The 27784-nt window shown below is 38.4% G+C and overlaps 1 protein-coding gene across 1 annotated transcript in view; it reads left to right on the plus strand.

Moving 5' to 3' along the window:
- PCDH15 (protocadherin related 15) overlaps positions 1 to 27784 on the plus strand; it is a 1310198-nt gene that overhangs the window by 958130 nt on the left and 324284 nt on the right. The window contains exons 12-13 of the mRNA XM_074958998.1: positions 3171 to 3283; positions 26866 to 27072. Of these exons, the coding sequence (XP_074815099.1) occupies positions 3171 to 3283; positions 26866 to 27072 (320 nt within the window). The remainder of the gene's footprint in view (positions 1 to 3170; positions 3284 to 26865; positions 27073 to 27784) is intronic.

The following is a 27784-nucleotide window of genomic DNA, read 5'->3' on the forward strand; positions in this document are numbered from 1 at the left end:
TCCCACTGCAGCAACCACCGCAGAAACCATGTTATCTCACATTTTGATTACTGTAATCTTCTGTTGTATGACCTCACTGCATCTCTTATCCCTTCCTCCTCCAGTCTGTCCAAAATATCTTTATCAAAGTCCTCCTCCACCAATCTGTCCATATCTCTCTGTCTCCATTGGCTTCTGTATATTGCTTCATCAAGTTCAAGCTCCTCCTCCTTACTTACCATGTCCAACTTTCTTCCCATTCTATCTGATATCTTTGGTCTTGTTTTCCCTCAGGGACACTTGTGTGTCCTGCATTCAATCCCTTTGCTTCCTCCATTCATCTTCTTTCCTCAGTCCAAGCTTCAAACCTAACATTCTGCCTCCTATGCCTAGAGCAACCTATCAGTTATTATCTGCTGAACACCCAGACCTGCTGGAGGTTCAGCACTTCTGAAAATCAGGCTACTATTTGTAGACATTTAAATATCAGTATAGGAGCTTAACAGTAGGCATTCTTTTTAAACCAAAAAATGGCTTAGGTTTATAAACTTGACCTTTATACAAAGCTTGTGTGACAAATTGGAAATATTTGTATTTTTTATGAATATGGTGTGTGTAAAGGGGGGGGGGTGATTGGTTGCTTGATATCAAAAGGGTTCTAAAGGAACCAAGCAGGAGAAGCAAAATAATCACAGAAGATAAGATCAGACTCCTTGAGGAAACAATGAGAGAGCTGTTTATTGAGGGATACACCTTACTTGGCTCCCCTCCGGCTGAGAATGGTGTACTCTTCCCAAGGTTAAGCCTAGGATCAAAGGAGGATCCTAAACTAGAACAAGACCCCAGTCCTAGAAAAGAGAGGGGATTAAGTGTGAGTGGACAGAGCATAACTGGGTACTGTCAGGGAAGCAAGAAGACCCACAGAGACACAGGGAGCATGCTGCTAGCAGGACAGTGCTTCTCCCAGCACAGGGATGGAGGTAATTAGACTATATGACATGTATCAAAGCATGCAAAGAAAATGTAAGGGTTTGGTAAGAGGAAATATTCATATATTCAAAACATAAGCCTTTATTATTTTTACCCTTTGCTCCAGGTGCTTTATAATGTTGGGTGAATGAATAACTAATAGTTTGTTTTGAAGGTGCTGTTTCTGTGTCCAAAGGGAAACTTACAGGTGCCAAACTCAGTCAAGTCTGTTGCATTGACGTGGTTGGGTTATGGGGGCTGCCACCCAGAGATCCAGTCCCCAAGTGGTTGAAATCTGTGTTTCCACTCAGAGAGGGTTGAAAATATATCCTCCTGTGTGTCTGTGAGCCTCTCTGTTTCTCTCTTCCAATTTGGTTCTTTCTCATGTGTATGGATGACCTGAATTCTCCTTTGTAAAGGGTTTGGGGCTGCGCTGGAGACTGTGCTAGTGCCCTTAAGGCTGGCTCTGATATTCTGGCAGTCTTTGCTCTCCAGACACACCTCTAGGATGAAATACCCATTTCCATATATTGTACAGAAATACCATACTAGTGACAAATACATATACAGTGATACAATTATTAAAGAGTACCCCCACATCTTTCACAGAGTGATCCAGTAAATAATCCATTTATGAATACTATAAATAGAAATATTTTAGACACTTAAAATTATATATGTAGTATTTACATATAGTAATGCATGATAGTGTGGTGTGAAGTTTTTATCACCACTTGTTTAAAATGACCAGTATAAGGTACACCACTCTTGAGTACTATGGCCATCTCAAGCTAATAAAATCTTTTCAACATATTATATCAGTACTTGTTTTGTTTGTTGGTGAGTGTGTATATATATATATGTACACACAGGTATGTGTGCAATATTTTACATATGTTATCTCCATCTCCTGTGAATGAAACATTTAACTCTTGTGTACACCTGTTTTCCATTCTATGGTTTTTGCAGTTTTATTACCAGCATTGGGAGCAACTGATTTTCTGGATACTTCTATAAAGTAGAATACAGCATTCCTGCTATTCATTCACTCTCTCTCTCTCTCTCTCTCTCTCTGACCAAGATGAAAGTGCCTATTCAGTACAAGATATTGCTTTTTCAATATGCTAACAAAGATGATCAGGGTAGATTTTAGCTCACACATTGAGTTTCCTTTAGACACTGTCAGAGTTGATAGCTTTCACTCCCTGTGGCAAGGCTCTTAAAAGGGTAGAATTTCCATAATGGAGCCTAGGGCTCCTGCAAAATTCTAGTTCTGCCATAGGTTTTAACTTTTGGAGAAACATAATTTCCCTTACAGTAAAGCCTGTAGATCACAACTGTGTATGGGTCTGTACAGTGCCGCTTAACAGAGGCAAACATTACCAATAATTTTGTTGTTAATCGCTTCAGCAATATATGCAGTACTCCCATAATAAACCTTTCTGGAGCACTTGGTAATCTGCGGTCTTTGTATTCTGCCAAAGCTGTTATTCAAGTACTACCTTTTTTACCTCACCCTTTTCACCTCTGCATACCTCTTCTCTTTTCTTTCTAAATCTTAAAAGTGAAAACTCTGTAAGTAAGTAGAAAATGTCTCTATTATATTGTATTTGCACAAATTTACAGACCAGCACATGGTTACATTTATGCGCTGTGAGTAGTCCCACTGAAGTTAATGGGACTTCTTACAGTGCATACACTTAAGTACATGTGTAAATCTTTGTACAGTGGGCCTAACCTGTCACTTAGCAGTTTTTTACTGAGGCCAGCAGTGAGATATTTTCTGCTTTTGTTTATCTGATCCTACCATTCTAAAATACTTTTAAAAAAAGGAAAATCATACTTTCGAGTCTCCCTTCCTCTGTTTTGTACAGTATTAAATATATTGATATATTAAGGGAACAGAAGGAATGTTCAAGGTCATAAGTGCTGATGTTTTAGTGACATGTTTAGTGACATGAACACGGACTATAAATCCTCAAATTTATTTAAAAATTGTGAAAACAGCTGTTTTTAAACTTTTGAAAGTTACAAAAGAAATTATTATATCTGTTCTTTCTTTCTCACATACTGCATAATTTTTTTACCCCTGTACTAATTGAATTTGATTTTATTCCTTTGTTGGTTAATGAGTGAAGTAAATGTACGGTTTAAATAAAGCTGTTATGCACAGTACTTATTCCTCTCAATTATGTTTTCAAACCTCAATATCTTTTTTGCAGGGACTCCTGAGGATTATCCACAGTACTTCTCTATGAATCTCACAACAGCTGTACTCAGTCTCCTAAAGCCAATAAACAGGGATTTGCACCAGAAATTTGATTTGGTTATTAAGGTAATTTCAACTGAATTCTCATTTCCATACACTTGCGAAACTGCTTAACAATAAAATCTCTGGAGAAAATTGTGGATATGTTCTACTTTTTTTTTTTTTTTGGTAGAGAGGCAGTTAATAAACAAATCACTTCTAGTAAAACGGGTAAGATGCACTTTTGAAAAGGAACTATTTAGGGTTCATGATCCTTTACAAATATTTACTATTAATTTTTGTTATAGTATAAGTTAAAAAAAATGTAACTTGTATGTTTGTTTTTTATCAATATAGTTGAAACAAAAGGGTTTATGCATTTTATATTTCACATTTTCCCACTTCATTTAAACTTTGAAAGTATATCTAATATGTATACTTAGGAATATGAATTATAAAGATAATATTCATAATACGGAATACAGAGTCAGAAAAAACCAATGTACACATATCATAGGAGAATTCAACATTTAGAGATGAAGGAAAACAGAGAAGCTGAGATCCAGATCCATGACTTTGGTTATAAGGTGGGATTTTCAAAGGAACTCAGTGTTGGCCTAATTGTGCTCCCAGTGAAGTAAATGGGAGCAGAGTTAGGTCAACACTGAGTTCTTTTGAACATCCCAGTCATAACGTATGGGTTCAGCCCCTCTCTGTTTTTCTGTCCTTAATTTCAAAATGAGTTAGGATAACACTCTATAACTCAAATTAATTAGTTGATATGGAACTAAAAGCATAACTCTGAAAACAAGATGGGGGTAGCTACTGCAGTATCTTTGAATAGTATTGTTATCTACAGTACTGAATTCCATTTTAGAAAACGTGGGAAGATGGGTCTCAGAGTAACTTTCTTTCACCATTTGAAACTTAGAAGTAAGGGAAAAGGTAGTATTGAGATTTATATATTCTAATATCTGCATGAAACCTCATAGATTAGTTTTACTTTGGGTGTACCCTAAAAGATTTATGTTTTGCTTAAGGTTATAGTGGTAGGGTGCAACAAAAATCATTTGCTTAAGAGATGTGATTTTGTAAGAAAGAAAAATTGTATTCTGTACATTTGGGATAATCCCTTAGGAGGTTGCATAATGATGCAGAAAGTTGTAGAGGTTTTGCTGCATTTATTGGTAGGTATAGAAGCAAATAATGGGTTATGGAATGTAACAAATTGCAGATGTTTACTTTAATTTGTATGCTGAATCAGAGAGAATATTGTATTGCCTGAGCCCAAGTTTAATACTGTAGCATTCTGGAAAAGGGTTGGCTGCCTCCTGCGCACCCCCTCATGGCCAGAGGTCACTCTCTAGTATACTGCTAACAATTTCTCAGGGCCCCTTAACTCTCAGGCCACAGGTAATAAATGGGACCCTGGGGGGAAATGTTTTGAGTCCTTAGATACTGGCCCTCCATGCCATAACTCCAGTTAAGTCACACTCTCCCTTTAAGTAGAGAGCCTGCACCACTTTTCCCCAGAGCTAGGTCCCAATTCAAAGCCTCTCTGGTTTTACCTGTCTGGAGCTCAGCCTTCTGGCTTCCAGGCCCCAAACCCTTCTCCGAGTTAAGATCTCTAGTAGGAACTTGGCCCAGTACTCTTAGGATTTACCTGGCTGACACTCAGCCTTGCTCAGCCCTCTGGTTCTGGCTTCCAGGCACACACCTTTCTCTCAGTCAGGTCTCTAGCAGAAGCATCCTGCTCACTGCAGTGTCTCCCTTTCACAGCTCCCTTGACCTTCGAGTCTTTCCTGCAGGAGCTTCCCTAAGTTTCCCCGGTCCCTTGCTAGTCTCCTCCTGTTCTTTATAGGGCAATCACCCTGGTCTCTCCCAGGTGTGGATCATTCTGTAATCTTAGCCCGGGTCTACACTACAGGGTTAGGTCGAATTTAGCTGCGTTAGGTCGATTTTATAATGAATGCGTCTACACAAGCAAGCCCGTTCCGTTGACGTAAAGGGCTCTTAAAATCGACTTCTGTGCTCCTCCCCAGCGAGGGGAGTAGCGCTCAAATTGACCTTGCTGGGATGCAAATCGATGTTGTTGGCCTCCGGGAGCTATCCCAGAGTGCTCCAATGTGACCGCTCTGGACAGCACTTTGAACTCCGATGCACTAGCCAGGTACACAGGAAAAGCCCCAGGAACCTTTTAATTTAATTTCTTATTTGGTCAGTGTGGCAAGTTCAGCAGCACAGGTGACCATGCAGTCCCCCCAGAATCGCAAACGAGCTCCAGCATGGAGCGAACGGGAGACACTGGATCTGATTGCTGAGGGGGGGGGAGAAGAATCCTCCTTCCCCAAGTCCTAGTCCCTCTTTGTTTTTTTTTTTTGCCTTCCGTTGAACTAATAATGTGTTTTTTGGTTTTGTCTGTTTGTTTTGAACCTTTGGTGCCAAAGATGTATGTTGGAAAGTATGTTACCACATGCTGTAAATATGCACCATGTTCAGCTCCATTGGCATTATTATATATTTCTATGGCAGGAAAGCAACAATGTTCAGGGAAACCTAAAAATATGGATGCTTATGGAAATCTTATCCAGACCTTTTAATATTTCCCTCCTATGCATCCTGTCCTTCCTTCTGTCTCCTGTCAACACAGTTAGATATTTCTCACCTGTCCCCATTTCCTGTCCTTGTCCTCTCTGTTTTTGACTGAGCTGACCCAAGAGTGCCACCATACAGGATCCCGCCTTTACCATATACTCTGAGCACATGTTTCCAGGTCTGGTCCTATTCTGAAAATCCCTTGCTTCATGACCCCAAACACAGTCGTAGTGGAAAGAGGAAGGAGGCCAGCTATGAAAAGCCCAACTTCCTTCTTTTGCTGAAGGACAGTCTCTGGATTCACTGATGCTTAGAAATGTGTAGGGCTCCCATTAAGCTATTTCCTTGCCCAGCTATGTTGGGATTTCCTACGAGATTTTTTCCACTCTGCTTATCCAGAGCACCTTGTTCAGTTTTGGAGAACACTTTATCCAGTTCTCTGGGATCCAAAAAACCTCAGTTTGACTCCAGATTTAATCACTCGGGTTCTTTATTTGGCACACAGCAAAGCTATGCTGAGTTGATTCGACTCAAGTGTAGGAGGTGGATATAGGGCATACCACATCTGAAGTTGCGAAGAAACCCTCTCCTTTCATACACATTTACACATCTCATTGCATTTACTATACATTGTATCACACTTTTGGGGGGTTGGCTTGATCACTTTGCAAGAACCAATCCCTGTACAGCATGCTCTGTCCATGAGAGGGTTCATGCTTGACCTCCTCCTTACATTCCTAACTTTTCTTGTCCATTGTTAGTAAATGGTTCCATGGGAGTTCTCCCTCTTATCTTAGCTGGCTCAGACATTCTGTCTTTTTGAGCCTTATGATCTGTTTACCTCCCTAATTCTGTTCTCCAAGAAATGAGGCCTCCCTTATGTGTTAATTGCTTGTGTCAGGCCAGGCCTCAGCTACGAGCAGTGCTCACACCACCATTTCTCAAAGAGAAACAGATCAGTTTTCTATTCCCTTTGCCTAAGAGCTGAGTGCAATCCAGTACCTCCATTGATTATGGCTGCTTGCTAGTTGTAGTACTTCTTCCCAGAGGTTACCAGCACATTCAGTATTCTCCATCACTATCTTCTGCAAGTTCTTGCTTGGCCTTTCTTGCTTTTTCTTTCCCTCGTTGGGTACCCAATTCAAAGTTTGCTTAGTATGTCTCCCATCTTCTGTACAATATACTTGTTGCAACCACCTGAGCCTTCTTTCTTTGATGATATTTTCTAACGTGTCCTGCTCTGTTAGATTCCTTAGTTTTGCATTTATTTTGTTTTTCCATGAATTGTATCGCATCTCCCTCAGCCATCTATGTTGGGCAGCCTCCAATCTCTGTCTTTGCTCCATACACTACTGTGCTTAGTACAACTGCATGGTATAATCTGATCTTTAGTTTAGTATGGAGATCTCTGTTTGACCAAATGCTGTTCAAACAGGGGCAATTTTTCACTCAGTCAATTGTGAATGGGGAGGAATGGTTGTAGATACCTCTAGGTCTGTCTCTCCTCTCCTTCCCCGGGAGGGGAAAAGTGTGTAAGTGCTGTGTATCAGAAGAGACTAAGGAGAAATTCTCTCCCTAGCACTGTCTCTACTCTACATGCACACAAAACGAAGTATGCTGTTTGATAGATAAGCCTGAGGTTAAAAGGAGAGGACAGGGATTGAGGTGCAGCTGACAGTCAACAGTGAACACAGTCTGAATGCTGGCTGACAGATAAAGAAGAGCGATTGTGGCGGGTTTGAGTTTGAATGAAAGGATAAAACGTTATGCATGTAAAAAAGGTGGGGGAAGCTTCGTACAGTGGAAAAAAGGGAAGGAAAGAAGCAAGAAAGGAAGAATTGGAAAGACGTGTATTAAAGAAAGAAGGGAGAGTGAAAAGTTTGAGGAGAGAAAAGAAAGGAAGAGGAAAGGAATAAAACCCAGGAAAAACTTCAGCAAAAATGTAATTGTATATAAAATGTGTTGGCAATTGTTACAATTATATTCATTAATAAATATGTAATTATATGTGTTTGCATTATATACGTAGTCTAACACTAGTTACATTATATTGTTATCACATTCTGAGGTGCAGTCCAGACTAGAGAGGGCTTATGTCACGACCTGCCCCGCAACCTTGGATGCCTCACAATGCTTTGTTGCTGTAGCTCCCAACATGGGCCCCTCACAAACAGCATGGAGGTCACAACCTGAGTATCTGAGTATAGTTGCAGCCTGCCAGCAACACTCCAGTCACTCTCTGGCTTCCACTTGCAAGGTGACTTCAACACACTCCCAGTCCTGGGATTTTCCCCAAAATGTGTGTTCTGCATTGTCCAGTCATCTCCTGGACAGCTCAGGTATTATAGGTCCCTTGCCCCTGTAAGGTTTGCTACTTCAATTGGAGTTACCAAACAATTCAATTTAAACACAGCACTGGATTAGTTTGTATTAAAGAATAAAACAAGTTTATTTGAATACGAAGAGAGTGATTTGAAGTCAGTATGAGTATAAGGCATTGAAGTCAGAAATGGTTACTAGAGAAATAAAGATAAAACTCTTTCTAGTAACTAAGACTTAACAAGCTAGGTTCGAGGTAAAATTCTTACTCTATGTTGCCAGCACAGGGCTGACCAAATTCTCACTCTATGTTGCCAGCACAGGGCTGACCAAATTCTCAGGTCAGAACCCATCCCAAAATCCAAAGGCTGGTTCCTTTGTCTTCTTGAGTGAGAGAGATAGAGATCCACTTGCCTCTCACTTTACATAGTCCTGTTGTCCTTTGAAGTGGATTCTTCTGAGAATTACCCTTCAAAGGAAAGTTTATTCAAAGAAAGTGATGCAGAGTCTGAGGTGAAGGTGCCCCCATACTCTTTCTTCTCTCCGTGTATGCTGAAATGCAGATTTGCTTTGTCTCCCTCTTGCTGTCACAAGGACTGTGTGTACTACTTATGTGTAAATTGAGGTAAACACACATTCCTTTCTTTAAGATAGACACTTTTGGCGGGGAGAGAGAGCTCAGTGGTTTGAGCATTGGCCTGCTCAACCCAGGGTTGTGAGTTCAATCCTTGAGGGGGCCATTTAGGGATCTGGGGCAAAAATTGGGGTTTGGTCCTGCTTTGAGTAGGAGGTTGGACTAGATGACCTCCTGATGTCCCTTCCAATGCTGATATTCTCTGATTCTATGAACACTTGCCACAATTAGGCACAGACTAGGCCTCCTCAGACCACAAAGAGAGCTTGAATATCTGAAAACGGCAGCTAGCCAAAAACATGTTGCTGAGACCCCAAGATGTCATGTAACTAACAGGAACAGATCTCTTAAAACTATCTTTGGACATTTATGAAACACAACAAAGTCATGATTCAGGATCCCAAGCCCTCACTTGGATAGAGACAGGCCCAATTTCTTGGAGAGGTTGATGATGAATATACCAGATGCCCAGCATTCTTTCCTGGTTGTTCTGAGGAACAAAGTATTTGCAGTGTTGTAGCTGTGTTGGTCCCAGGACATTACAGAGACAAGCTGAGTGAGGTAATGTCTTTATTGGACCAATCTCTGTTGGTCCAATACAGGATATTACCTCACCCAGTTTGTCTCTGAGAACAAGGGATTACAGTGCTACAAGGGAGGGAAACACAATTGCAAATCCACTGCTTGTTGGCATTTTGAATGATCCAGCACCTGTTTTTACTTTCTTTCCATATTAGAAAGTGCAGTAATCTAAATGCAATTGAAGCTATTACAGTTTTAGAATGAAATAAAATTTCCATTTATAATCCATATAATCCATTTCTATACTAGGTTGTCTTCAGTTTTTTTAATCTATCAGAGCATAGCTGTCATTTGGATGTATAAAACACAAGTGGATTAATGGCTAAACAAAAATGCATGTGCAGTTATGGTTCAAACCTGCCACAGTAAAACCCTGACTTTGTTTTGTTTTGTTTTGATTTTGTTGTACAAATCCAGTGACACTAGCACAGCCAAACATGTACATACATGACATCAATTAAAAAAAATCAGTAACACAAATCTAGTGATACATGTTTTGTACCTTAATAACAAGCTGTATTATGAAAGGAAATGTTTACAGGTATTGTTAGATTCAAATTGATGTGTTTTTTGTTCAGTCAAGGAGATAATAAGCAAACATAATAATATTCTGACTGCTTGAATAATAGTAGTTTAATACAGTACTACTCAGGGATCCACTGACTTGGTACAATGTGGGAGTTTTGCTCCATATCTAGTTTTTTAAGTATTTCTCATTTAATATTACTAGGTTTATGTTTTTCATTGTGCTTGAGTTGATGTTGAATTTAATCTCATTTTATTTGGAAGGGGAAAATGTGTAACTCAGAAAAACATTTGTGTTTAAGCTTCAAATTTACCAGTTCAAAAGTCGCAATAGGTGTAACACCTAGAATATGTCTCTGCCTCTGATATCAGATCAGTATGTTGCCCAAAAGACCATGTAAAAGTGAAACAGGGAAAACAAGTTTTAGTAAAATATAAATATTACACCATATGAGGACTAATTTGACAACAGTCAGGATTGTACAGTATCTGAGAAAAGACATACTTAGAAACATGTAACCATAGGAATGTTTTAACTTTCAAGAATTTGTTTCCCCCCCAGTGTTCTATTTGTTCCATTTTTAGATATTGTTTTTGAAATGCCCAAAGTGTACCTGACACTTTTTGTATGTGAAGTCAATCCATGCTTTGAAAACAGTCATTTAATATTTGTGCAGTTTGAAGATTAATACATGCAAGACAGAATGGCTATATTTGTCACAAATGCAAACTCTGATTGACTATAGAGTTGGAAACTCTTCTGACAGATTCAATGAACACGAGCTTGGTTAGTAGATTCTATAGGACAATAAAGGAAGGACAAGCAAATCTAATTGAAGAAAGATGGAAAAGTGATGCAAAAATAATATCTGCAAAAGAGTGGTCCCAAGCCATGCAGAATGTATAAAACTATTCCATGTAATTGGGACAAGCACTGTTTTTATTGGGTTTTTTGGGAGTGATGTTTTCTTTTTCACACAAAAGTTGTATTTCCTTCAAATTACATAATAAGCTACCAGAACAACTTGGACAAATGTAAAAGGGAGTTGCATTGCAGTTGCATGTATTCTAAATGTCTTGTAATACAGAAGTACTAGGAAAGATGTGTAGTATTTTGTCTGGTATACACCATATTTACATAAATTGCTTGTTCAAAGTTTGTGTTTTCTTTCAATAGATTGATTGACATTCATTTGACTTAAATTCGTAGATTACTGTGTGTGTCTATTAGTAATAATAAAAAGACCATGCTTAAACTGACAATAGTGACAGCTTCTACTATATTAGATTACACAAAAAATTTACAAAGCTATCTAACCATGTAGCTAATTACTTTTTATCTTAAAAAGAGCATGGGAAATTCTAAAGAAAAATGAGCTTTGATGTTAGATTATATAGCTATGTGTATGAACATATATTCATAATATAATTATTATAAAACTATAATCAAGCAATTTTTTCTTTATAATATTAGTGCATGTACCTCTTAATATTTTTAATTGATCTTTATAATGCAAGGAGAAATTCAGATCATGGAAGAAAAATTTTTTGCCCTGAAATACAAATTGAGCAGCAAAAGTGTAAGGGTGCATCTAAACTGAAGTCCTGATCTTGGCAATTGCTGGGCATCTACTAAGTGCCCCCAAATTCCCATTGATATCAATCGGTTACAAGGGCTCATCATCTCTTGGGAGGAAACCATTGCCATTCTTTTCATAAAATGATTTTGTCACTTGTTCCTGCAATTGCTCAGCTCATCTACACAGCACCACTGTTTCTGACACAAGCAAGTTAGTGCATACACACTCAGCCTGCCTTACAATCATGGCTATTTAAGTACATTTTGAGTTTTCCAAAAGTACCAATTTTCTAAGTTAACAGCTGCTGGGGCAAGAAGTCATTGGGTAGTTTCCAGAATGGCTACTTCAATCACAAAAGCGTTGTGGTGGTTGAAAGGCATTCTAGCCATGCTGATATAAACCTCAGAAGAGGCCACATCATAAAATGGCAGTGGCAGAGCCAACTCTGTAGTAGCATTCGATTTCATAAGAATTTAGATGGGAACAATGTCCAAACTACATTGGATAGAATTCAGCAGATCAAATTTCAAAGTTGCAAGTAAATTACTTTGGGATCCTGCCCCACAACAAGTAGTGTGTCAAGCAACTTAACAGTTAGCCCAATATTCAAGTCCACCCAGATGAGAGCTCCAATTCCAATGGACAGAAAATGGTAATATGATATGGAACTTAGCTACAATTGTAGAGTCCAGCACACTGGAACATGTTTAATGTGGGCAAACCTGTGGAGAGGAGACATTATTAAAGTCATTTTAGGATGTGTCATTGCCCACAAGACCATTCCTCAAGTAATGGAATGTTTTAAATTAATTTGTTCATTCCTTGCCCATCGCAAGAAACAGTATGTTAGCCAAAAAGGCAGTATACCATTGTGATGCAGGCATGCTGGATCAGAGAGGCATATTCCTGGGCATGTTCCTTTATTTTTACGTCAGCAGGCTTTGCAAAGTGCACGATTTTCACAAACTCTAGCTTGCAGGAAAAATGACAGTGTCATTCTTCCACTGCTTTCATTAGAAATTATTTGGGTTCTCTGTTCCTTTTGTGATTCTTATTGAAATACCTATCCATTATTCCCTTGGCTACTGAAATTTTACCCAGATTACATCAAAAGATTCAAGCACTGATACTTGCTGATATGGTTGTTGAATCAAAATATGGTTAAATGTGCCTTTGGAAAGCAGAAGGTGAGGTGGACATAGCTTCTAAAGTGCAGTGACTCATCCCCAGTATTATTTTGGTAGGCTGTGCTTTGCATAATATTAGTTGAACCAAGAGGAAGGGGTTTTTTTCCTGGTGAGAATTGAATTAGAGCAGAAAGAACTCTTGCGGATGTGGAGTACAGCATTTCTGAGAGTATCAGGAAGGAGAAAATGATAAGAGATGCCCACTGCCAATACTTCATTACTGTAGCAACCAGGGGGAGGAAAGCATTAATAGACATTCAGTGCCAATAGCAGTTACAGTCAACAGCAAATTACAAAGAGTATTAAGAGATTTTTCAACACCTGTTTCCTGATTATGTACAAAGTTTGCTTACTTCATCATGTTTTGATATGGAACAGCTGGGCAATGACAGTATAATTATCAAATATTTTAATGTAGTTCTCTCACACTTATTAAAACCTTTCATCTACGTTAGTTTCCTCTACTATATCACTGATGAAGAGACAAATTTAATTGCAAAACTTCTAAAACATTAAGTAGTCACAAAGCTGAAACCAGTAGGATTCAGCATAGGAAATATTATAAGTGTGTATATTGGGGATCTGTAATATTTAAAAAGTAACTGTAAAATATATTAAATATTATGGTTTACCAGAGAGGGGTAGAAAAAAGATACAAAGGATGGTAGTTTGAATGAGGGCACTTTGGCTGATGTGAGGACATACACTTAGGTTACTGCTTGGAGTGATGGTGGTGAACTAACAAAGAGAGAGGGGGGCGGGAAAAGAGCATACAAAAAATGCCTTGCTGTTTGTCTTGCTAGTTGTGTCAAAGCTGAAAATATTGTTCCTATAGTTCATCATATAGCTAATATAGTGGTCACCGCTAAAAAGTTGTTCTGTACCCACAGTTGCCACACACACGTATCTGAGATTCCAAAGAATCCTTTTCTGAATATAGGGGAAAACTGCTTAGATAGGATCACAGAATGTTCAGTTTTTCTTTATACTCAGAACATTAATAGCATTGGTATCCTAGTTACTGCTGCTTGGTAACTGTGCTTTAAGACTGACTTTTTATTTCTATACCATACAGCACAGCACAACAGAGAGGCCAGATTCTCATTTTATGTAAATCAATTTTCTTCCATTTACAGGATTATCAGCTTTGCCTCTCTGCACTAATTTTAAATTACGTACATCATTCAGAATATGCTATAGTGATTGCACAGTCCGTATTTTTCTTTACTCAAAGTAAAGAGGAGAGAAAGAGATTTTATTATTTTTAATAATAATTGTGGACAGTCACAAGGTGTATTTTTCACTGCACTACAACATCATAAACCTTACTAATACAGAAGTCCCTTATCCATACCAGAGTAAAGAAGATTTTTGTTTGTTTCGGGGGTTTTTAAACCTGTCAAGACATATTTATGTGCCAAGATCATTTCACTGCAACATCATGAGCTTCAGTGATGGAAACGTCAAAAATCTTGTCTATCTTGAAGTTACCCTCTGTTTCTTTTCCCTAAGCCAATTTTAATCCATTTCAGCAGTTCTCCCCTTATACTGTATTTTGTGGCTTTGTAAATTAATATACAATCTAATGCTTTCCCTAAATCTAGAGAACTTGTCCCCAGTTTCATCTTTATCTCCTGATTCAGTAATGCACTTGAAAATTCAAGCAATTTTGTCAGACCCGACCTTCTATGAATCTATGCTGACTGTGTTGTTTTATTTTATTTCTTTCTAATTATAGAAGTTGAATTGTTGTATATTGTTTCTGATCTCTTCCTCTCAGCTGAAGTCAAGCTTGTGTGTCTAAGTATCCTGGCCCTTTCCTTGTTCTTTTATTAAAAAGGAGACCTCCATTAGCCAGCCCATTCCCTAGAACGACACCATTTTTAGAAAGATATCAAATATAGTTGCCAGGGGCTTTTCCTTATTTCCAGTTCCGTATGTCATAACTAATGATAGAAAGCATAGAGGACATTTTTGGACTCAGCAAAAGGAGCTGACAGCAGTATTGGGACTTGGTGCAGCACCTGAAGTTGTTGCATTTACGATTTTCACTAGGGTACATATGAAAAAAATAGTAGACCAACTAGCCCAGGATATGACCTATCTAAATTACATGATACACAACAATAGTTGTCAACTACAGAATATCTTCCCATTAGAAAACTGAATAAAGCAGTAGCCATTATAAAACTGATGCTGATAATGCTTCAAGTTTTAGCATATTTCCTTTCTGGCAAGAAATGAAATCAATTTACCATACTAAAGCCACTTGTGACTTTATTTTAAAAGGGTGGCTGCAATATCAAACTTTACTTTTCAGAAAAGCAAAGGTCTTGGGAAGCAACAGAAGGCCCTTAGCTGCAAGTTTTCTTTAAATTTCTATTCCAATGTTTGAGTGATCTATCTTTGGCCGTGCTCAAGGTCATTTTGTGTTCAGTTTACATGTTAATTTGAATGTTTGAAATTTACTGGAAGGATTGTTTACATACATCAGTTTTTGAAATTTCATGTGTGAGTATTTGCAAACTACAAATTTTAAATGTGTATGTTGAGGTAATTGTACCACAACCATCCATCAGAAAAGAAAAAAATATATATAATGTGATATATGTGATCGTTCCCAGATAAGCAACACAGTTTGAATTTTGAATACTCATGATCAATCCATAGATTAAAAAAGTTCAAAAAGATTTGTTCTGTCAATTCAAGGGATATTCCATGAGCTGAAAAAAGATCAAATTCAAATAAATAGTTTATTGTAAATTCTTTGCTCAATTCTGTTTCCCAGGGGAAACAGAAGCAATGATGTGGTGTTTGCATTTCTACAAAATGCCCTATCCTTAACTTAGTCTTAAAAGTAGGTATAGTGGCATTCTAAAACGCATTTAGAAGCCCAAAGAAAACATTGTCTAAAAATCTGAATTGACTGTTGGGAGAATTAAAGTATTCAAGTTTACTGCCCTAAGAAACAAAAAGGGGTTTGATTTATGCAAAAAATGAGAAATCCTTATGGTGTTTAGAATGTTTTTTGTTCTGAAGAAGAAGAGATGGTAGTGGCCACACTCGTTTCAGCAAATCTTTTTGTCGGATAGTCCAATAAAGAAGTTATTTTTGAGAGGCTAAGTCGCCAACATGAGACCTGAGCATATCCATCAAAACAGACATTCCAAGACCACACATTTGATTGCATTAGAGTTAGATTATTATGATATTTGAATAACTCTTTAATCTTATTTTTCATATTTTTATATTCTTAAATTAGTAGGGCTAATTATATGATACCTGCTTTGGATATTTGTTCTTATAAAGGACTATATGTAAGATATAGATATTCACTGTTTTCCTCATTGTGTTTATTGCTCACAGAGCTCTGTATTAATAATAAGACAAATCTTGAGGTCATTGCTGATTTTTACTTATAGAGTTCATGGATTCTTTAGTTACTTATAGGTCCTTGCTGAGTTCTGATTTATTTATAGATTTCTAGGTTTTAAGATCAGAAGGAACTATAATGATTTTGTTGTCAGACCTCCTACATAACACAGGCCATAGTATTTCACCCAACTTCTTACAGTCTTCTTTCCCAATCTTCACTTAAGCACATTTCCACTGAGGATAGTGGGAGTTGTTTTTTTTCTTAGTAAACACTGCGTAAAAATTCATCAAGGATCTCATGTGTTTTCACAATGACAATTTATCTTCCTGTTAAATAATTTGAAACTCTGTGCAATATACGTTGCCCCTAATGGTTGACTCTAAGCTTGTTTAGTTCTCTGGCAGTTATCGCAATGGAATGGTAATAGGTTCTGGATTTAATCTTTCTTCTCTCCTATTCCATTTGGGATTGGACAAAGACATAGTTACTGCATCAATGATCACTAAGGAGGCCCAGGCTGGTTTTTATATTCTGCTTTTCATTCCACCCACTCCTTTACCACAGCCTGATCCCAATGGACAGAAGAAAGCCAATATACTAAAGAACATTCAAATGTGTTGCAATACTGTTAGATGTTATTTCCAGATTCTCTTTTCCAGTATGTTTGACCAATTCCTTTTGTCACAGATTGCATGTGATAATTTTATTTAAACTGAAAATCAATAAACAAACTTCAAAATAAAGAAAGTAAAAAAGTGTGTGAAGTGGTACGTCAGTGCCCCTGTAGCCAAGCGTGGCACAGCCCCTGGGCTCGCTTAGCCTAGTGGGGCTGTCAGGATATTCCTGGTGCCCAGAGCTCTGCAAAACCCTTTCTTCACTCCCAAGTTTGTCAGGTTTCAGAGTAACAGCTGTGTTAGTCTGTATTCGCAAAAAGAAAAGGAGTACTTGTGGCACCTTAGAGACTAACCAATTTATTTGAGCATAAGCTTTTGTGAGCTACAGCTCACTTCGTCGGATGCATACTGTGGAAAATGTAGAAGATCTTTTATACACACAAAGCATGAAAATATACCTCCCCCCACCCCATTCTCCTGCTGGCAATAGCTTATCTACATTGTAAGGAGAGTGGTCACTTTAGATAAGCTATTACCAGCAGGAGAGTGGGTTTGTGTGTGTTGCGGGGGGGGTGAGAAAACCTGGATTTGTGCTAGAAATGGCCCAACTTGATTATCATACACATTGTAAGGAGAGTGATCACTTTAGATAAGCTATTGCCAGCAGGAGAGTGGGGTGGGGGGAGGTATTTTTTCATGCTTTGTGTGTATAAAAGATCTTCTACACTTTCCACAGTATGCATCCGATGAAGTGAGCTGTAGCTCACGAAAGCTTATGCTCAAATAAATTGGTTAGTCTCTAAGGTGCCACAATTTACTCCAAGTTACAGCCAATATAAAGTTAGGTTGTGTGTGTCATTAGGCTATCCATAACAAATATCAACAATATACCATGTGGGGTTGTGCTGGGGTTCTTTCCTTTTACTTCTAATTACAGCTGCAACATTCCTTCCAAACTCAGCCAAGCAGAGAAGTGTACTTTAAGGGAGAGTAGAGCAGGAACAGGTTTCAGAGTAGCAGCCGTGTTAATCTGTATTCGCAAAAAGAACAGGAGTACTTGTGGCACCTTAGAGACTAACAAATTTATTTGAGCATAAGCTTTCGTGAGCTACAGCTCACTTCATCAGATGCATTCAGTGGAAAATACAGTGGGGAGATTTATATACATAGAGAACATGAAACAATGGGTGTTACCATACACACTGTAAGGAGAGTGATCACTTAAGGTGAGCTATTACCAGCAGGAGAAGGTGGGGGGGACCTTTTGTAGTGATAATCAAGGTGGGCCATTTCCAGCAGTTGACAAGAATGTCTGAGGAACAGTGGGGGGTGGGGAGGAATAAACATGGGGAAATAGTTTTACTTTGTGTAATAACACATCCATTCCCAGTCTTTATTCAAGCCTAAGTTAATTGTATCCAGTTTGCAAAGTAATTCCAATTCAGCAATCTCTCGTTGGAGTCTGTTTTTGAAGATTTTGTTGAAGAATTGCAACTTTTAGATCTGTAATTGAGTGACCAAAGAGATTGAAATGTTCTCCAACTGGTTTTTGAATGTTATAATTCTTGACGTCTGATTTGTGTCCATTTATTCTTTTACGTCTAGTAGAGACTGTCTAGTTTGACCAATGTACATGGCAGAGGGGCATTGCTGGCACATGATGGCATATATCACATTGGTAGATGTGCAGGTGAACGAGCCTCTGATAGTGTGGCTGATGTGATTAGGCCCTATGATGGTGTCCCCTGAATAGATATGTGGACACAGTTGGCAACGGGCTTTGTTGCAAGGATAGCTTCCTGGGTTAGTGGTTCTGTTGTGTGGTGGGTGCTGCCGATGAAGTGAGCTGTAGCTCACGAAAGCTTATGCTCAAATAAATTTGTTAGTCTCTAAGGTGCCACAAGTACTCCTTTTCTTAGAGCAGGAACAGTATTCAAGCAGTATATGTAAATTACATGCAACTTGGCCTCAGGTCGATTTTGCAATAGATTTTCTGAAACAAACAAGTTCAGTACCTGACCCAAAGATGCACTGCAAAGGCTGTATTCTATGCCACCACAGTGAAGTAAAAATCATGAAATTAAATAATAATTTTTTGCTGAAGGAGAGGTGTTTTATTGCCTTGCAGAGAGACAGAGAGGAGACATGATTTTCTGAACCTGGGGAGTCTGGGAACCACAGGGTAGCTAGCTCCAACTCTGGATACTTGGGGTCTGCTTTCCATTTTAGTCTCTAATGCCTCATCCTCCACAGCATCCCTAGGGAGATGTCTCACTACTTGCCCCACATTGGCTCCATTCCTCTTTTCTCCTGCTTCAGGGAGCTTTCTGCCTCCTCTTTGCCGCCTCTCAGCCCCCATGCTTCACAGTCAGTGGAAAAAACAGGAATAGAATGCAGAATTTCAGATTCTCATTCTCGGGCTCTAGCTAGTGGGTGATACTCCCCTCCCTAAAACCCCAGATGCCAGAAAAAAATGTTGTATTAAAACAGTATTTGACAAAGTGACTTAAACCAAACAGGACATTTTCTGGAAACAGTGCTCTCTATGAGGGAACACAGAATAATGTGTGACTTTGATCTTTCACTGAGCATCCCAGTTTCATTTGCTGTTCTAGCAGAGAAGTCTTAGAACCATGGATGAACTCTTTTATCATTACACTGACACAAAAGGGTGAGTGCAGGGCAGAGGACACTCACCGAAAACCGGGCGGGGCAGGGGGGATTACCCTTGTCTTAAATTAATTTTTTTCTTTATTTTGTTCAAATCATAGCCTTTAAACATCTGCACCACTATAATGCTTCAGTGTAAATGCTCACTTCAGCAAAGGGAGGGGTTCTCCCATTGCTATAGGCAACCTACCTTCCTGAGAGGCAGTAGCTAAATTGACAGAAAAATTCTTCTGTTGACCTACTGCTGTCTAGACCAGGGGTTAGGTCGGCTTAACTGAGGGCTTGTCTTCACTACCAGGTAAGTCAACCTAAGTTATGCTACTCCAGCTACGTGTATAACATAGCTGTAGTCGACGTAGCTTAGGTCGACTTATCCTGGTAACTTCACTGCACTGTGTCGACGAGAGACGCTCTCTGATTGACTTTCCTTAGGCCTGGTCTACACTGGGGGGGCGGAGGGGGGGGTCGATCTAAGTGATGCAACTTCAGCTACATGAATAACGTAGCTGAAGTTGATATACTTAGATCTTACCGCGATGTCTTCACTGTGGTAAGTCGACTGCTGACCCTCCCCCGTCGACTCTGCCTGCACCTATCGCTCTGGTGGAGTACCAGAGTCGATGGGAAAGCACTCAGCGGTCGATTTATCGCGTCTTCACTAGATGTGATAAATCGACCCCTGGTGGATTATTCACTCTGGAGGTAAATGTAGACATGCCCTTACTCTTCTCGGGGAGCAGGAGTACCGGAGTAGACCGGAGAGCACTCTGCCATTGATTTAGTGAGTGTTCACTAGACCTGCTAAATCGACACCCATTACATCAATTGCAGCAGCATCAATCTGAAGTGAAGTAGTGAAGACAAGCCCTAAGTCTCTCAGGAGTGTGGATTTTTCAAACCTCTGAGGGAAGTATCTATGCTGATGTAAAGGCACAACATGTAAGGCATCGGGCTCAGTGGGGTCTGACTGAATCCTTATTCTAGTGCTTTCATCAGTTATTTTAATACTGGATATGTACAGAACATTTTTTCAAGTTTAGCAATGTAGTCAGTTGTATCATTTCATATTCTGGTTTTTAGTTCTTTCATTTCATCTTTAGTCATCTAAGGCAGGGGTTCTCAACCTTTTTCTTTCTGACCCTCCCACCCCCGATATGCCATAAAAACGTCATGGCCCACCTGTGCCACAACAACGGCTTCTCTGCATATAAAAGCCAGCGGTGGTGTTAGTGGGTAGCAAGCAGGACAATTGGCAGGGGCTCCACGCCACAAGGCACTGTGAAGCTAAGTTGCTCAGGCTTCTGCTTCATTCCTGGGTGGTGGGGCTCAGGGCCCCCCGCCTGGCTTCGTTCCCATGTGGTGGGGCTTCCGCTTTCTGTCCTGGGCCCCAGCAAGTCTAACACTTGTCCTGCTTGGCAGACTCCCTGAAACTTGCTTGCAGCCCTCCAGGGAGCCCCAGACCCCTGGTTGAGAACCACTGATCTAAGGTACAGATTGATTGCTATAAACACACAAATGCTGCAAACTGCATTTAATATACAAAATCATTGCACTATTCTACAACAGTTTACATGATAAACAGAATTAAGCATATTTGATTTGAGCATTAGTTAACAATTCTTATTTATTTTGTCATTTTCCCTTTTATGTTCACTTACCTAACAAAATAAGTTTTCTCAGGGTTATTCTGATATTTACTTACACTGTAATCAGGCCTTTGCAGATAGTGTAAAGGATCTGGCTGCTGTGTTATGAGTGATTGTTATAACAGCATACGAAAAGTCAAAATGTCATTATAGCAAAATATCTGTGTTGGAGAAGAAGGCTTCATTAGGTTTTTGGTTTGAGTTTTTTTTCCCCCATAGATGATTTTCCATGTCCTTATGGCCCTGATGAAGGCCTGAGTTATACCTTAATTTTTCTTCACTTTAAACCCTCTAGTCGCCATAATTACAGACTACTTTGCTTTCACTGAGGAACAGTGGATTCCATTTGAGATCCATTGGAGTCAATCCACAATTGTCTGGAAGGATCACTGACTGTTAGTAACATGAGGTACAACATCTTAAGGCAGAGTCCAATTATTCTGCAGTCATCCAAGCCTAGAATCATATTTTTAATCAATGACAAGTTTGATTAGAGTCCAGGATAGTAATTATTTTATATGGTATTTAAATGAAACAAATAATATAAAATAAACTGTGACCCATAGTATCCCAAATAGCGGTGATTTTTGCATTTGAAAAAAAATACAAAATTGTCCATTCTAAATGTTTCTGAATGTATCCGCTAAAGAAACTAGATAATAAAATACTTATACTTTCAAATATAATAATCTCATCTACAATCAATAAAAAGAAAATTTTCTCTGGTATTAATGTAATAGGAATTATTCATTGGATTCACTTGCTTGTGAGAACAGGTCCTGTAAACAGAATGCTGAACTTTATCCTTGGAAAGTATAGTTTACAAAATTCTATTATAACCCTTGATTCTCAGCTGGAGAGCGGACTACAACCTGGAAGTGGATTGCATCTCCACTGTGATTGGGTTATGATGCACATAGTTTCTGGCAGGCTAGGCTTCCCTGGTTGCTCCCCTATTGTGTAATCAAATAAAGCATGAACAAATGCTTTAAAAACACACCAAATGAAGGTATCCAAAGAGAAGAGCAAGCAAGCAGAAACACTTTGGATCCAGAAACAAAGGAGTCAAGAGTTTTGTTGGTGTTTTTTTTTTTAAAAGGAGGCACGAAGATAATTAACTTGTTTTCAGCTTTCCTTTTACTAGCAGAAATGAGTGCCTGAAACAAATGTATGTTTTATGTAACTGCATCTTTTTAAATGAAAGAATGAAACCTGAGAAGCTACATGGATGCCGCCAAAGAAATTGAGTATGGCATTGTAGACTAAATATATAAACAGTGTAAACTAATGCTGGTCAAACTGTTACAGATAAATAATTGATTCTGTGAATGTATCCCTTTTCTCATATTCAAATAAAATCTACAAACTAACCATAATTTTCCGGATTTTTTTTATTTGTAATTCTTTCTCAAATCATTTTATTCAAACAAATTACAGCCTTTGGATCTATCTCCAGAGCATTTTGATTATTCATTATTCCTTGTGTGATTGGATATCTAAGTCATATAGTATTTCTCTTTCTTGCTTAGATAACTGAATTTTTTTAAACATGAGAATAACTTAGTAATAGTGAATAATAAATAATTATTTTCATAAATGAATATCTTTGTTCACAAGCTAATATATTTCACAAATCTGTGTGAACGAAAACAATCCATATGTTCATGGTAAAAAAAAAGGCCTAAGCACAGCTAAAACTGAGTCATGAATCAGAATTGTTTTAAAACATAATTCTGGAAACTTCTTATAATCTTACAATATTACAAACAGTGCTCTATGAGGAGTCAGTATTTAGTTTCCATGAGCACTCAAGCATATCACGTAAAAATTCTATTTCTGCAAACATTACTTCCTCTTTAACTTAAGCACTCAGATATACACAGAGTGCCTACAAAAAGAGGTGCTAAGTGAGCTGAAATAAATTGATTAAAAAAACTATTTGAAGAAATTACTTCTTAAAAGATGTTGTATTTTGCTAATTACTGAAATAATATTATATATTCAGAACGTTTCAAAATATTGGTTTGTCTAAACATGCAGGTATATATTTGTGTCTGAATGTATATGCAAATACTTGTCACTTATTGGCAGTTCTAATTCTGTATGTAAATTGAATGTCCAATTTATAATGGTAGAATATAGTAATAATACTTTGAGAGTGGTATTTATTTAAATATTATAACTATGAGAAAATAATTCCACTAAGTATATTACAAATAATACATATTAATATGTCAGTGAGCTTCTGTAGCTAGTGTTTTACTTATACGTTCACTTTTAATTCCATTTGATTATTTGGATTAAAAAGTAACTATCATCAAACAAGGCTCCTCAGACTCCTTTATTGACTTTTCATGAGTAAAACCTTAAAGAAGGAAAACAACAAGTACTCATGCTGTTCCTGGAATATAACCAGAAGCCAAAAGGCTAAATTAAGCTCCCTTTGCATCTCTTTTCCTTAGTCCCCTCCTGGTTGCATTCAGTTTGCATTTTGATTGGAAGATTTCTCATTAAATACAGGACTTCTCTTCAGATTCTCAACACTCTTTCTGCTTAAGCAGCATATGTTAATGTAAGGGAGTTTTGCAGTGCTTGTAAGGAAGTAATCACTGGTGTATTTATGATTAAACTCCTATTTTTATGAGACTTCTCACGGATATTAGGGGAGGAGAGGAAAATACTCCTCATCCTCAAGGGAGACATAAGTGTTGGTGTCTCATCTCATTTCTGAGCTTACTCTGAGTCCTAACACAAAATGTCACATGTTTTGCATGCGTACAATACACAGTTGTCTATATTTGGTAAAATCCTGAAAGGCAGGAAAGTGGAGATTAAAATATTTCCCTCACTTTAATCATGCTAAGCCAAATTCAGTGAGGTTATATGGTATGTAAGACAGGGAAAAATGTATTTTATTCTTTTCTACCATAAGAACTGTAAAAGGTATCCTATACCATGTAGGGAAATTTCAGTCAAATTCCATTCCCCCTTTCAGCTAAATCTCTTGAAAGGTAGAGCGGGTTTATATTATAATTCCTCATTTATTACAAGTATTAGGTCCATTCCTAGTAATGCATAAATATATAGTGTAGGGATCAGTAGAAAATAGGTTTTTTTCTCCCTTTCCATTTTAAATATTTTTTTTCATTTTACTATTCCAAAGGATTCTAAATTATACAAAAATCTGTGTCAGTCAAAACTAGTACTGTGTAAAACTACTTTGCAGTGAGTTTTAACCTCTGGGCCACATATATAAGATATTGGATGTGAAAAGCAATAACCTGTGCAAATTTGACAGGTTTCAGAGTAACAGCCGTGTTAGTCTGTATTCGCAAAAAGAAAAGGAGTACTTGTGGCACCTTAGAGACTAACCAATTTATTTGAGCATAAGCTTTCGTGAGCTACAGCTCACTTCATCGGATGCATACTGTGGAAAATACAGAAGATTTTTTATATACACAGACCATGAAAAAATGGGTATTTATCACTACCCATTTTTTCATGGTCGAGAGAAAATACAAGGCATATCTAGCTGCAGCTTAGTGCGTTCCTGATTTTCTTTTAAAAGGGGGGTTTCTGTCAAGTATTCGGAGCCTTTTGCCATAAACATCTAAACAATAGGAGCTTTGCTTCCTAACGTCTTCCACTGTCCCAAATGAAGATTTTACCTGAGTAGGAACTACGGGTTTTTGGCTTGTGTCTTTTTGTTAAATTTGTTGCTCCCCAATTAAAGCAAAATATAACTGATTTGTCAAATTTGAAATCTGTAATATAGTAGGAATATTAACTATATAGAAATCACATGGGATATTTTCCAATACTGTATATTATACAATTCCAGTTAATACGATATGGAATGTACATATAGGATGAAATTCTGGCCCTGTTGAAATCAGTGGCATAATTCCCACTGACTTCAATAGAGCCAGGATTTTTCCTATTATGTTTAACTGCTCCTCTATCAGATGGTATTCAGTACACTTACTTGAAAGATTCTAGACTCATATAATCATAATAATTACGGTCCCAGTCCTACAATTTACAATACATGGGCTGACTGCTGTGCCCAAACTGATTCCTTTTAAAGTCAATGGGGTTCCATGAAAAAGCATCAGCCCTCCTCCTGCATGTTGTAAATTGGGGCCTGATTTACTTCAGTTTTTATTATTTTCTCTGTTATATTTTGTTTTAATTAAGATGAATACGATGCTGCGCCTGCCTGACACTGGTCTCTAAGGGGCTAATAGAGTCCTAGGGAGGCTGTATGGGAGGCAGCCAATCAGAGAAGGGCTGTGAGAGCAGCCAACCAGGGCAGGGCAGGCCCATATAAGAAGGGCTGCAGAGCAGCTTCACTCCCTGGAGCTTGAGGAGGGAGAAGGACTGGCTGCTTCGCAGGCTGAAGGCAGCAAGCACCCTGGACAAAGCAGTACTGCAAGCAGAGACCCAGGGAGTGAAAGGCAGCTCTTAGTGGGCTGCAGGGATCTGCCCTGAGGCAACAGCAAAGAGGGTGCTGGGGCTGCGTGGAAGTGGCCCAGAGACATCTATAGAGGAGTCGGAGAGGACGCAGCAAGTTGCAGCCATCTACAGAGTCCCTGGGCTGGGATCCAGAATAGGGGGCAGGCCTGGGTTCCTCCCCTCCACCATCACCACTGAGGAAGTGGCCAGACGTTGGGCTGCAGTTGCCACTGAGGGAAGTGGCTGGACTGTGGTACGTTCCCCCGGAAGGGGGTGCACAGAGTGTGGCACAGAGGGAGGGCTGTGTCATGAAGAGGACGCTGTGGTCCTTGGAGTGACATGGGTCCCTGGAGCAGAAGTGACGGTGCATGAGACACCACCAGAAGAGGGCGCAGAGTTAATTCCCAAGACAGCCCACAAGAGGTGTCACATCCTGTCACAATGAATTAAAGGTTGTTAACAAAAAATAAGTTATAGTGATTTCCAGTATCCCATAGGCATGGAAGAACAACAATAGATAAAAATTATGGCTCTGATCCTGCAGTTTGGTGAAATCCTGGGTCCAGTGAAGATGTTAGCAAATTTCCAGTTGATTTCTGTGAGGCCTGGATGACAGCTGTTTGTGCAAAGCCCTGCATCCAAACAGACCCATATTAATTTCAGGCATAGAGTTCTGCCTGCCTGGATCCAGTTGCAAGATCTGCCTCTATATCTGAGTTAAAAAATAGTCAAACAAAAGTAGATACAGTTTTAGGTATTTTTTAAATGTATGCTGATGTCACTATTTCTATCTTCTCACTTAACAGTTGACATATGCAGAGTGGAAGATTTTTCCAAGTAACTTTGTGCTCTGAATGTGTTTCTTATGCATTTTGGAACAAGTGTCATCATTCATTTTGGACAAAATAACAACCATGATAGTATCTACACTTAATTTTTCTCTTCACTCCAAACACTGTTCTTCACCCTGAATGCTCTACTGTTTGTACCTGATATAGCATTCATGGTCTGCCATACAATTTCCATACCCAGATGTGGCCCTCAGGCAAAAAAGTTTTCCCACCCCTGATCTAGGTGGTAATTATATTGTCCAATGAATATATTTATGTAGAGATTTGTGGCTTCTCTCATCTTCATTGCAAGAGACTCTTCATAACAATGATGTTTACTAATACTGTACATGTCTTGAGTTTCTCTCTAGTTATTAAAATCAGTGGGCAACATGATTAAACCTATAGTATCTGCTTTGCTAGTTAATTCTTTGGTTAGTATATATGTCTTTTCTCAGATGTGATGTTTCAAAATAAGCAGAGAAATACTAAATATTAGTTATCTGTGTGAAAGTATTGTTACCCTTGAAAGTAAAGCAGTAGTAATTATTGACTATTCATAGTTGTACTTAAGCTGAGTCAATTATATACTCTCTAAAGAGGTTAATAAATTATATAAAAACAGTCCATAGCCAATTAGATTTATGTCTTTTTAGGCAGAACAAGACAATGGTCATCCGCTTCCTGCCTTTGCCAATTTACATATTGAAGTCCTGGATGAGAACAACCAGAAGCCTTACTTCACAGAATCTCTATACGAGGGGTTTATTCTGGAGTCCTCCCCAGTGGGCACAACCATCTCCGACAACCAGAATTCGACTTCTCCACTACAAATCATAGCTTTGGACAATGATGTAGAAGAGGTGTGTTTCTCTTTCTTTTTATTGGACCATCCTTATGTGTGTTTAAAGTTTGTATATATGCTTAGAAATGTCCATTTTTAAACACTTAAAATATTGTGACTGAAGCCTTTGAAATAAGGTAAATTATCATTTATATACAGTACACCATATACAGTCAAACAGTTTGTTTTTATTTATTCACTTATTTATAATGTAGTAAGTAATTTAATCAATGAATTTGAATTATCCACAAGTAGTTAATAAAAAAGTTTGGTCGCTATTTGAAATTATTTGCTGAATCATTTCTGCAGATAATCTTGATCAGTAGTTTTTTCATGAGTACTTCATTTTGAGTAGTCAATATTTGAAATTTCTGCTGTGGTGATTCATTTTGATTCTGCCTGCGTAGAGGTTTATACAATGATTTACTGGTTACATGGTATCATTTATGTTTCTTAGCTGTCTGAATGTTTCCAGGTTTCCAATGAAAGTACTTTTCTGAGTTCAAAACTGACTTTGGTTACTATCCTGTAATACTTGCTTAAAATTTGCTATCATCATGAACATTCCTGTCAGTGAATTTATTTGCATGTATATTTACATAAAGTGAACACAGAAGTGGGTTTTTATTCAAACAAATGTTCAGGAAATTATTTAATATATTCCCCATCTCTGAAAACCACAGGCGTAATTCAGCACTGAGCTATCCATTCTTGTGTCAGTCTGACTCCAC

The sequence above is a fragment of the Natator depressus genome, chromosome 7, assembly GCF_965152275.1.
Source record: "Natator depressus isolate rNatDep1 chromosome 7, rNatDep2.hap1, whole genome shotgun sequence".
In the NCBI taxonomy this organism is placed as follows: domain Eukaryota; kingdom Metazoa; phylum Chordata; order Testudines; family Cheloniidae; genus Natator; species Natator depressus.